This window comes from Ooceraea biroi, chromosome 12 (assembly GCF_003672135.1).
Source record: "Ooceraea biroi isolate clonal line C1 chromosome 12, Obir_v5.4, whole genome shotgun sequence".
Taxonomy (NCBI): Eukaryota; Metazoa; Arthropoda; class Insecta; order Hymenoptera; family Formicidae; genus Ooceraea; species Ooceraea biroi.
In genome coordinates, this window is record NC_039517.1 from 9,359,884 (window position 1) to 9,371,273 (window position 11,390).

General features: G+C 45.0%; 3 protein-coding genes across 3 annotated transcripts; 1 reads left to right on the forward strand and 2 right to left on the reverse strand.

The window, feature by feature from the left end:
* The first annotated feature begins 47 nt into the window (after nucleotides 1–47).
* LOC105282224 (coiled-coil domain-containing protein 63) lies at nucleotides 48–6,408 on the forward strand. The gene is made up of 7 exons (XM_020032626.2): nucleotides 48–1,546; nucleotides 1,636–2,014; nucleotides 2,326–2,660; nucleotides 3,194–3,417; nucleotides 3,791–4,053; nucleotides 4,288–4,577; nucleotides 6,212–6,408. Exons 2-7 carry the CDS (start codon nucleotides 1,664–1,666, stop codon nucleotides 6,390–6,392), a joined length of 1,644 nt encoding a protein of 547 aa, XP_019888185.2. The 5' UTR covers nucleotides 48–1,546; nucleotides 1,636–1,663; the 3' UTR covers nucleotides 6,393–6,408.
* A 244-nt stretch (nucleotides 6,409–6,652) lies between these two features.
* LOC105282221 (coiled-coil domain-containing protein 42 homolog) lies at nucleotides 6,653–8,656 on the reverse strand. The gene is made up of 4 exons (XM_011344022.3): nucleotides 8,514–8,656; nucleotides 7,857–8,145; nucleotides 7,461–7,700; nucleotides 6,653–7,087 (listed from the first exon to the last, which is right to left on the reverse strand). The coding sequence occupies exons 1-4, from the start codon at nucleotides 8,630–8,632 to the stop codon at nucleotides 6,737–6,739; spliced, it is 999 nt and encodes a 332-aa protein (XP_011342324.1). The 5' UTR covers nucleotides 8,633–8,656; the 3' UTR covers nucleotides 6,653–6,736.
* Nucleotides 8,657–8,869: 213 nt separating this feature from the next.
* On the reverse strand, nucleotides 8,870–11,167 carry LOC105282220 (protein sly1 homolog). The gene has a single exon (XM_011344021.3). The coding sequence runs from the start codon at nucleotides 10,891–10,893 to the stop codon at nucleotides 8,998–9,000; it is 1,896 nt and encodes a 631-aa protein (XP_011342323.1). The 5' UTR covers nucleotides 10,894–11,167; the 3' UTR covers nucleotides 8,870–8,997.
* Between the last annotated feature and the right edge of the window lie 223 nt (nucleotides 11,168–11,390).

An 11,390-nucleotide genomic window follows, 5' to 3' on the forward strand; every position in this document is an offset into this window, starting at 1 on the left:
ACTTGACCCACCTGGTCGAACCACCACCTGACTGGATCCCACCGAATATCCATGGGTCTCTCACTGAACTCACCAGCAGGACTGCAGACTTGCGAGATGCGCCCAGCCGAGGCGGGTCGGCGATGGACGTTGTTAATCACCCGGAAATGCCTTGCGGAATGTTTACAGCCCAGGAAGAGGAGGAAATGCATATGCGTGCAGATGCATATGGGCACGAGCGTGGGTAGTATTTAAGACCTAGGCTGATGTAACAGTCTTGACTTGACTCATTTTCGTCTAACGACCGGCGCGGGCGCGGCGTACGCAACGCGTTTCTCGGACATAAAAGCGATCGTGGATCTGAAGCGCTCGGTACCAGGTCGAGCGTTACGTTCGCCATAAGGAAACAAGGAATGATCATCGTGGATAAAGAAGACGAGTCAAATTTGGCGATCTTACGTCTTACATCATCTTACATCACGCAGGAATGCCTGATCCTGTCGTAATTCCCGCTCAGACCTTGTTTATGAGCGAAATGAAACGCGTATGACGTTGCTGTTTACCTGAACGATCGATAACCCGTATTGGGCGGAGCGATTTGTACGTACGTTTCCGATCGTATTGCGACAGGTTTTTACTGGGTCAGCGCGAAACAACACGCAGCATTAAGAGATTCTCGTTAGCTGCCATTTCAAATTAATTTATATATATTATATTAAAATTAGTAAATGAATTAACGATAAATACAATATTTATCGTCAAAATAGCTCAATTATTTTGTTCAAGAAAGAGCACAGTTAATTCCAACAAATTCCTTTCACCTTAATTCTTTCCATTTTTATTTTGATCTTTAATTATAATTCAGAACTTTTTGAAAGTTGCAGTTCTAAAATTCAATATCTCAGAAGCATCGAAGATTTTCTTTCGAGCTTCGTGGACCTCTAATCTTAACATGACAGCAATTCCGATGTCAAAAATCAATTTCCGCTTTTTTCATTCAGCTAGAGAATACTTTTCCATGTAACGGCTAATTATGGCATATAAATTAATTTAATTAATTGCTATTAATAGCAATTTACATTCAATTTGTTATTTGGTTAGTTAATTTTTTGCTTTGGATATTTCTTTTAATCAACGTAAATTTCTGATAATGTGTTTTTGTAGGAATTCCGTAGACATGACGTATATCATGACGCTCAGGCAAATTGGGTAATATAAAAAATACACACTTGACAATAGCTTCTTTTATAGGCACCTAACGGATCTTGCGAACGTTACGCCGCTGAGCCCGATTGCTTAGCAACCGGAAGTACTAACAGAAGCTGCTATGTCGCTGTACAGCTGCTCAGCTGTACGGGGGTGACAGATGTCTTCTTTAAATGTCGGCGTCCGATGTCACCGCGCGTCGCGACGATTGGAGGAGTGTTGCTCGTCCCTGCATGGATCATCGTGATCGACGGCGCCGATCGCGAAGACGTCGACGTCTTCCGCAAAATTGACGGTTCTCTCTCTCTCCCTTAAGCTGTCTCCTATGAATCTAAATTCGCGAAAGAAAAGTACATAAAAGGTAGCTTTGAAACTTCCAAGATTCTCTTTGATCAAGACGGAACTTTTTTAAATCGTTCTGTAATATTACATGATTATTAAAATTTTAAGATTGTCAGAGAATAAAGTCGACCCGAAAATGGCGCTCAAGCAACAACCGACTCAGGACGAATTGGAGCTGGAGACCATGGCGGAGGCTGAGTTGTCCAGGTTGAAAACACAATACAGGATAATGGAGAACGATCGGGCTACGTGCGCGGAGGACGCGAGACTGCAGCTTCGTCATCAGCAGGATATGATTGATCGTCTAGAATGCGAGAAGGCCGAGCTCGTGCTGGCGATCAAGACCGCGAAATCAAAAGCGTTCGCGCGCAAGGACCAGGAGATGGACAGAAAACTGAGATGCCTGCTGACGAAACGCGCCACGTATATCGAGATGATCGAGAACGAGAAGCAGCAGATCGCCGAACTCGACGGACAGATCAGCAAGGTTGCTAGCATTGCCAATGAACGAATGAAGGGAATTCAATGTAAATTGAAAATTTGCGATTTGATAACGGAGAGGGAACTCTGATTTCTTGTAGAAATGTAATATCTGCTGCCATGTAAAACGGTACAAACGCGAGTGTTATGTAATTGCTCCACTATTGTACCGATAAATATAGAAAGATTAATAATTCTAGCGTCGCGACAGTGATCGATTTGTCGCGGTCGATGTTGAAACAGGAAATGCAGATCACTTTCGTTCGCGAGCCAAGTTACAGCTAGGAATGCTGTACACATCTTGATATCCTGTTGCAGCTGACGAAGGAAGTCACGAGCCTGAAGATGAAAGTGATCACCGATACGCAATCGCGGGAGATAGCGACGCGGCACAGCCAGACGATACTCATGCTGGAGAACCGGGTGGAGGTGGCCACGAAGAGGTTCAACCTGGTGATCGCGAACAACACGAAGCTACGCGTCGAGATCGAGACCCTGTTGAAGGAACAGGCGCAGTTCACGCAGCTCTGGAACAGGCTGATCGGCCAGGTGAACACGGGCAAGCAGATCATCAACGACCTGATCGAGCAGGCGACGATCACGTTCAATCAGCGAGACGAGGAGCTCAACAAGATCCAGGCGCTACGCGAGAGGTAGACCCGCCGATTTTCCACGTCGGCGATACCGCCGCTCGTAAAGTCACGCGATTTACGCGATCGTAGATTACATTCCGGCATTCGCGCGATTTATGCGCGTGGTATCCGCAACACTTGCGTGACGTTATTCCGCTACCGTTCGGTAATGGAACGGAATCGCGAAAGTGGAAACGTTCGAACCGTTGTAATCCGCGTGTAATTCAGACGGCGGATTTCGCTAACGACGCGAGATTCATTTTGCACTAGGTCTGAAACGGATGCCTGACTTTGTCGTCGTCGTCGTCGTCGTCGTTGTCGTAATCGTCGTCGCCGTTGGATTAGAAACTCGGAACTCCAAGAGCAGCGATCGGCAACGGAGTCAATGGCGCGTGCCATTTCCGCCGATTGCGCAGATTAGCGTCTGATACCGTAACGGTTCCTTGATTTATCTAGTCGCGAATTCGCATAATTTTCTGTCGACCGAAAGAAAATTCTAGTTGTCACGAATTTCAAATTAACAATTTTGCAAAGTGCTAATTGTTGCGTCATAGGGGAATAAGAGACCTGAAGAACCATACGTCGGAGATGTGCGAGTTGAAGAGGACACTGGACAACGAGATGAAGCTGCAGGAATTTCTCGGCGTGAAGGGACAGTTTCGCGAGATGGGCGATCTGAACGCGAAGAAGGAAGCCGAGAGGCAGGCCAGGAGGGAAGAGAAGCAAAACAAGATAGCAGCTTTCACGCAGATCTTGCAAACGATCAAGCAATTCACCGGTAAAGTGTATTCTTACTTAGAGTGACTAGGCGTTTTGATCTTCAGCAACGTATTCTTTTCATGTTGCTATCATGAGATTGTCTCACAGACTTTCAAGTTTTGTCTGATCTTTTATCAGAGTCTGTTTCTCTTCCGGTTTGCAACTTGGATCTATTTTTCATCAGGCAGCCTACTGTCATTATGTAAACGCTGCAAATGCGAAAGTGTATCGCCTCTGAGAGATACGCTTCAATTTTTATCATGGAATCCAAAAATGTAGCATTTCATTAATGTTATTATATTATTTTTACTGATTTTCACGATCAAAATTAATTTCTGGCTCGAATTAACTCCAATTAATTAATTCTACCGTAAATAAATGCTGTCGAGCAGGCGAACAAGAAATCGACAAGCTCACCGCGCACTTCATCAAGCAGGAGGAGGAGAATTTCGCGCTCTTTAGTTACGTGAATGAGCTGAATGATGAGCTGGAGAGTCTTCAGGCGAGAATGGAGCAGCTGACGGCGGCTATTGACGAGGCACGTGCCTTGAACGTACACCGGGATCAGCAGCAAGCCAAGAGCTTGGAGAAGATCGCTAAACAGCTGGAGGAACAGACCGCCCTAGCAGACGCCGCAGAAGAGGACCTCGCACAGGTAAAATAATTGCCCAAAAAGTAATAAAAAATATTCAAAAAACATAATTATCATTATATTATAAGTAAACTTTTATATAAAGATAGAAATTAGTTTGCTATTTTAAATAAATGTTACTTTTGGCCTTTATGTTAAATTAAAAAGACTAAATAATTTTCATTTGAATCTATTCAACAGCGTGTATTCAGCAAAGTAGAAACGAACATTACAAAGACACTTTGCGTTTTGTTCCAGTGCAACGACGTGATAGATAAGCTGCTGCGAGGGATCGATAGTCTCTTCAAGACGATACGGTGCGATAATTCGCCAATTTTAGAATTGCTCGGCGACAACACTCACGTGACCATGAGCAACGTCATGCTCTACTTAGGCATCATTGAGAAACGAATTACCGAAATGTTTCACAAGGTCTACTGGGTAGACACAACCAGCAAAGTTCCGCAATTACGGCTGGACGAGGAAAAGAAACCCCGACTGAAAGTGCCCGCCCTTACTCGCATTGTGCCCACCCAACCCTGCGCCCTGTGAGTTCCCATCGATCCTCCTCCTGCGATCCCTCAATCTTGATCCGAATTCCGCAGATTGTCGGTGTGCATCGCGTTTAGCTTTGAATGTGGCAATTCAATCTCCATTATCTTCTAGCATATAAAATCGAAAGCTCCTAAAGCTTCATCAATTTTTAATTAATTTTTTATTGGGTCGTCCGGAAAGTTCGTGCCGATTTTTAATAGATGGCGTTGGAACATGTCTAAATATATCAATGTTATTGAAAACATACGATTTATAATACATATGCTTAAAGATGACATTTCAACGCATCTTTAGGAAAAAAGTTGTTTCAGATAAATTGATTCGTGTCAGTTTTGTACTCTTTTGAAGATGGAAGAAAACAAAGAACATTTTAGACACTTAATGCTTTTCTATTACCGGAAAGGCAAAAATGCCTCACAAGCAACAAATTCGATATGTTCTGTTTACGGAGAAGGCGCTTTAGCTGAAAGAACCGTACGTAAGTGGTTCGCTAAGTTTAGAGCTGGTGATTTTAACCTTAAAGACCAAGAACGCTCGGGCAGACCCTCTACTACTGATGATGACCAAATCAAGACACTGATCGAGAATAACCCGCGCTACACGACACGTGAATTAGCAGAGATACTGAAAATATCGAAAACCACTGTCCACGATCATGTAGTGAAGCTTGGTTACGTAAGTCGCTATGATGTATGGGTTCCGCATAATTTGGCCGAAAAAATTTAATGGATCGCATTTCCATCTGCGACTCGCTGTACAAGCGCAACGCAAACGTACTATTTTTGAAGCAATTAGTGACGGGTGACGAAAAATGGATCATTTACAACAATGTAGAACGAAAAAGATCCTGGGGTAAGCGAAATGAACCAGCATTAACCACTCCGAAAGCCGGCCTTCATCCAAAAAAAGTCATGCTCTGTGTCTGATGGGATTGGAAAGGAATCCTATATTATGAGCTCCTACCGCACAACCAAACGATAAATGCAGATAAGTACTGCTCGCAACTGGACGAATTAAAGACAGCGATTCAGGAAAAACGTCCAGAATTAGCTAATAGGAAGAGCGTCGTGTTCCATCAGGACAATGCCAGACCTCATGTTTCTTTGACTACCCGACAAAAATTGTTGGAGTTTGGCTGGGATGTGCTACCTCACCCACCGTATTCACCAGACATTGCACCTTCAGACTTTCACTTATTTAGGTCTTTGCAAAATTCTCTTAGCGGCAAGAACTTCAACTCTTTGATCGACATAAAAAACCACCTTGAGGAGTTTTTCGCCAAGAAACCTAAGAAGTTCTGGGAGAATGGAATCTTCCAGTTGCGTGAAAGATGGACAAAGGTTGTGAAACAAAACGGTGCATACATAAGTCAATAAATATTTATCGACATAAAAAAATGTTGCCTTTGAATTTTCCTTCAAAATCGGCACGAACTTTCCGGACGACCCAATATTTCCATTCAAAACTCCATTTTCTACTTTGAATCTCCTGAATCTTCGAAAAACGACGATGGAAAACAGTAAATTTTAGTAAATGTAAAAATAATATCGACAATTGTCCGCATTTAACGCCGAACGCACGCCGAGCTGCATCAATTTCCGATGATTAACGTCTCCCTCGAATGCAGTTGCGTGGAGCAAGAACAGATGCAGTTCGTCTCGGAGGGGCTGGAGGCGCCGCTGACACGTGTCGAAGCCATGCAGAAGCTGCAACAACGGCTCAAGGACGATTATACGGAGCTGCTTCATAACGTGTCCAACTGTCACTTACCGGCAGCTAGGAAGATTATACAGAAACGTTATCAATAAAGCGGATTAGAAACGACACTGTTTTTACGTGGGTTTCCGATCTGACCTTTTTCCAACATCGTCTCAACATTATTTGAGGCTCGCAAAGAAAGCCTATCAAGTTACAAATATAATTAAATCATCATGGCAAGATCGAGATAGAGACCACAATTGCATTTTAGCCAGTTTAACGTCGCGGTGAAGCTCTTTTTTATTTAAATCTGTTTGAACGAGTGGACGTCGACCACGTTCGGAGCTGACACATCGTATGATTCATCGTTATGGAGTTGCGACTTTTTTTATTTATTTGCCGTACATTAGGCGCGAGACTTACGACACTGTAGCAATCGCAAGAAGAATCGCTTTTATTCCTGCGGCGCACCTCTCTCCTCTCGCGCTTTCTTCTTGACGGCCTTGATGATCCGCCTTAATTCGAGGATAGTCCGCTTGATGTGAACCAACTGCTGCTCAACGTCCTCGCTGCTCACCTTGACAGGTATCTCCTTCCTTTTGCAAATCTGCTGATAGATGTTCCAGCAGCACGCCTTCACTTGCGTCAGCTCCAGGTTTTTAGCGGCGGCAGTCTCCTTTATCCGCGAGACGATCGTCTCCCATTTCAATGCCTGCACTTTTGCCCGATCATATCGTGCTTGCAATTGCGCCAATTTATTACTCAGTCTCATTAACATCTGCGACTTTGCTTCCGACAAGTGATGCTGCATACAAAGAAATGTATCTTTACTGTTCGAATACTTAACACAAGATGATTTTTATTATACAATAATTTAAAAACGTGGAATATTAAAAAATGCAAAATAAGCTAATATAAGCTTATTTTAATTTGAACGAGAAGCTTAATTAAAAATTAATTAAAAATATGAAGCAGTGGTAGAAATGCGAAGCAAACGTGAGCGGAAAAAAGGAAAATACTATATATATATACGCTTTTTAAATAATATGCAAAAAATTCAATAGAATAATTTTAATAGGCAATTAAACTAATAATTCGGAAATGAATAATGCAAAATTAGAACCGATATAACTTCATAAAATTCGAATGATAGACGATAAAAATTAATGAAAACGTACTATTTCTGATCCTTTCTCTTCGAGTAACTGGAGATTTTTGTCCTGATGATCAGACAAAGCTTGTCTAACTTCAACTAGAGTTTCGTAACGATTGAATATTTCATTGATCGATTGGAATTCACCCGTCTCGTTCACCACTCTGTCCAAATAATTTTGGAACTTTTTGTATTCCGCTACGTATCGTTGCATTTTATCACGTATGTCTCGCATATAACATAATTTCTGTTCCAATTCCTCGATCTGATAAAAAATCATCAGCTATAATCAATGTATAAATGGATTTTAATTATTTTAATTATTCTACTGCAGTAGCTAATTAATTAGAATTAAAATCAGTAGTTTGTGAAATCTTATTAGAATATTTCGCAAGCTTTATTTCTCTTATCGGATCCGTACTTCGCGTGTACATTTCTCTTGATGCTCACGTTCTTCCTTGATCTTTTGCTCCGCTCGCTCGCGCTTCTCGACATTTTCCTTCACGAGTTTATCAAACTTCACGAAAGATTGCCGCAACAGCAGGTTCTGCTCTCTCGCCTCTTCCCACTGCGTGTCCATGTGCTTACGTTTCATCTCCTGTTCCGCACGTTTCTCCTTCAACGTTTCCTCGACCCGAGTCAATTCCTGACGTGCCCTGATCACTTCGGTCGCCGGACAGGTTCTCGCTCTGTCCCATTCTGGATATTTTCTGTTATGTCCAGATAACGAATATAATTCTTAATTACAATAAACGTGATGAGAACGTATATTACAAATTAGAAAAATTTATTCAATCATATTTATTAATATTTATCAAAACATCGTCGTTCTTTTCGTTAACAAAATAAATCGAAATTCATAATTTCTATATTGTCCAGCTCGTATGCTTATCAGTTGTTACATATCAAAATGTGGCTCGTCTATTTTACATTTTTTTTTATTTTTACATTATCTTACAATTTTTTTAAATACATTAGCTGTTACATTAAGAAAAATTATATATTAAAAATTGAGGCTACTTTATTACAATGTTTTTATAACCATTTTCTAATACATTATTTATAATACATTACGCACTTGATGCACTGACGTTCCTCTTGCTTGGATATAAAGTATTCTGTAACTGCTTTTTGCGGATCTGTTATAATGACAGCCCTTTGCACGAAATCTTTTGATTCATTCTCCACGCTGGCCATTTTTCTCAAGATCAAATTATCTTTTAGCGCGATTGTTAGCAAACGTCAGTCAGAATATACATACATATGTTCTCCAAAAAATGTAATCGAAAGAACGCGTACACCTGCCGTATTCGACTGATCGATCAAACAAATTCAATGTAATTGCGCACGCGTTTGAACGAGAGAGAGAGATCCCTGTGTGAGATAAAACGCACGTGGCAGAAGGGAAAGGTTGAGCAGAAGGCGAGGAGCGTTGCTAAAAACAATGGGCCGCATTTTATTTTTTATCGTACACTTTGTACAAGAGCTACTGACAGTTTTATTAAGGAAAAGCGTGATCCGAGATAACGCAAGAAATGATAGGAGCGACGAGCGTCGCGCGTTCACGAGTGAACCTCCTGCCCGAGCAGAGAGAGTTGCTTGAGCAATTGCTTGGCGTTGATAAAGGTCGTCGAGCCGTAGATCACTCGCTTGTTCACGCCGGCACCGCTGCGTTGCTTCACGTAATCCACCAGATTCTGATACTCGATGTAATTGCCGCCGCCCACCATGAAGACTATCACATCCTGGAAGGTCGGTCGGTTCTTCGGCATGTGCTCGGTGTGCTTGAGCTGCTTCGGGTCGAGATAGAGGTACTCCTCAGTCCGTGACGACTGCTTGGACTCCATCAGCTCGTCCACTATCTTGGTGACCGGCAGATTGTGCTTCTTCACTACCAGATTCTTCACGCCCTCCATGACGAACGACGAGCCTTGGTTCATCAGCTTGGAGAACATGCTCACGGTCTTGGTGCCGCCGCCCTCGTAGTTGCTCTGGATCTCGGCTATCCTAGTATAGCTGCGCAGTCGTTTCACGTAGACCAACGGGCTGAGCTCGCAGCCGGCCGCGGTGAGAGCTGCCTCGAGCTTGCCGTACTCCGCGTCGGACGTGTTCGTGCAGATGTAATAGATGATGGCGAGACGCAGCTTGTCCTCGGGCGTACCGCAGTCCGGATCGCCGATAGTCTCGAGCACGCTCCTGTCGAGCGTCTGCTTGCTCATGATCTTCTCTTCCAGCTCGAAGAAGGTGTCCAGCCGCCGCGATTTGATCGCGTTCAGGATACCGGTCGCCACCGACGTGTGCATGTCTATCAGCCGCTTCATCTCCAGCAACTGCGGCAGCGAATTCACCGCGCTCGTGAGCCGCGCCGTGTTGTTAGACACCATCGACAGCGCTACCTCGCTCTCGTTGTCGATGCCCATCGACGACTTGAGCCTCTTCACGTCCTCCTCGAAGGTGCGATACTGCTCGAGCTCCTCCTGGATCGCCTCCGCCACTCTGGGAAACGGACTGCCCTTGTGTTGGCACCAGAAACGATCTCTGTTGTCCAGCTCGTAGGCGCGCGTCTTGGAGCGCGTGCCACCCGCGGGAGAACGGCCCACGCTCTCCTCGACGACCAGCCGGTTCAGTGCCATCTCCAGAACGTCGTGCGCCAGCGCCTGATACGTCCATGTGTGATGCAGCGGTGTGGCCATGTCGACGTTGCGATCCAACACGATGAGCAGCGGCCTCTGGAAGCTGTAGTGACCGGTAGCGCAGGGCTCGCCCTCGAACAGGTTGTTCCTCGCGTCCCACACGTTCTCGCGCAGCTTCTTGTCGATCATCTTGGCGACCATCTCAGCGGCGTTGCCCCTGGGACACCTTATGATAGGTACAGTGCCCAGCGTGACGAACACCGAGAACAGACAGTCAACGATGACGTCCATCACGCACTCCATCTCACTGTCCTTGACGTCGCCGCGATTGATCGCGTGGTAGGATATCGCGTCGCTGTTCTGATGGCGCAGCATGAACAGGTCGTCCTCCAGCGTGATGAAGTTGACGTACTGGTCGTACACCTTGTGGATGCTGGCGACGACGCCGCCGAGCAGCGCCGCGGCCGCTAGGTCCTCCATCCTCTGCCGGGAGATCGGCGAGATGAAGTTCAGGTGATAGATGTCGTACAGGCCGTTCTGCAGGTCCTGCCCGATCCTGCCCAGGTTCTCGTCCGTCGGCGCGCAGAAGTAGATCGCCGGCACCTCGGGGATGCTGTCGCGGTCCGAGTGTAACTGCATGTGCAACGTGACACCGAGCTCGCGCAGCTCCTTCACCGATATCAGCGGCGAGATGATGTCCTGGCCGAGGCGGTCGTAGATCAGGATCTTCCACGTCGGCACCGCCTCCTCCAGTCGCGGCTCGGACCGATTGAAATTCAGCATTTGCTTCAGCGCGTTTATCTGCCGGTCTCGCAAGCTCGCCATGACTCTCTGCAGAGGAATTGTAGGCGACTTGGAAAATCTAACCTCCTCGCTGGCGCGTTTAGATCCTCCGAGATCTCCCGGGCGAACACTTTGCGACGACGCTCTCCTCGTCAGTCAAGTTACGTGGCTCGTGAATAGCACTGCGATCCCAGAGAGACGACGAGCGCGCTCCCGGTATCGCATATAAAGCTATGCGCCCGTCAAACCTTCAGAAATCTGTTGACGACGTGTACCTGACACCTCTCGCAGTTGTCAAACCGTGCCAGACGACGGAGTCGCGCAAAACGGGCATGTCACGTTGGCGTTTTCGGTCGATAAGGGCGCAAGTGACGTTGCCGAGCGTTCGGTGCAGGGAACGATTTTACCGTTGACTTTAAGTTGAATAATCGCAGATATTCTGAATTATTCGTTACTTTCTAGCCTAAGATTGTACCAAAATCTAAACGAGATACGGAGAATCAATTAATAATTAATAATATTGATTATAAAATAATATG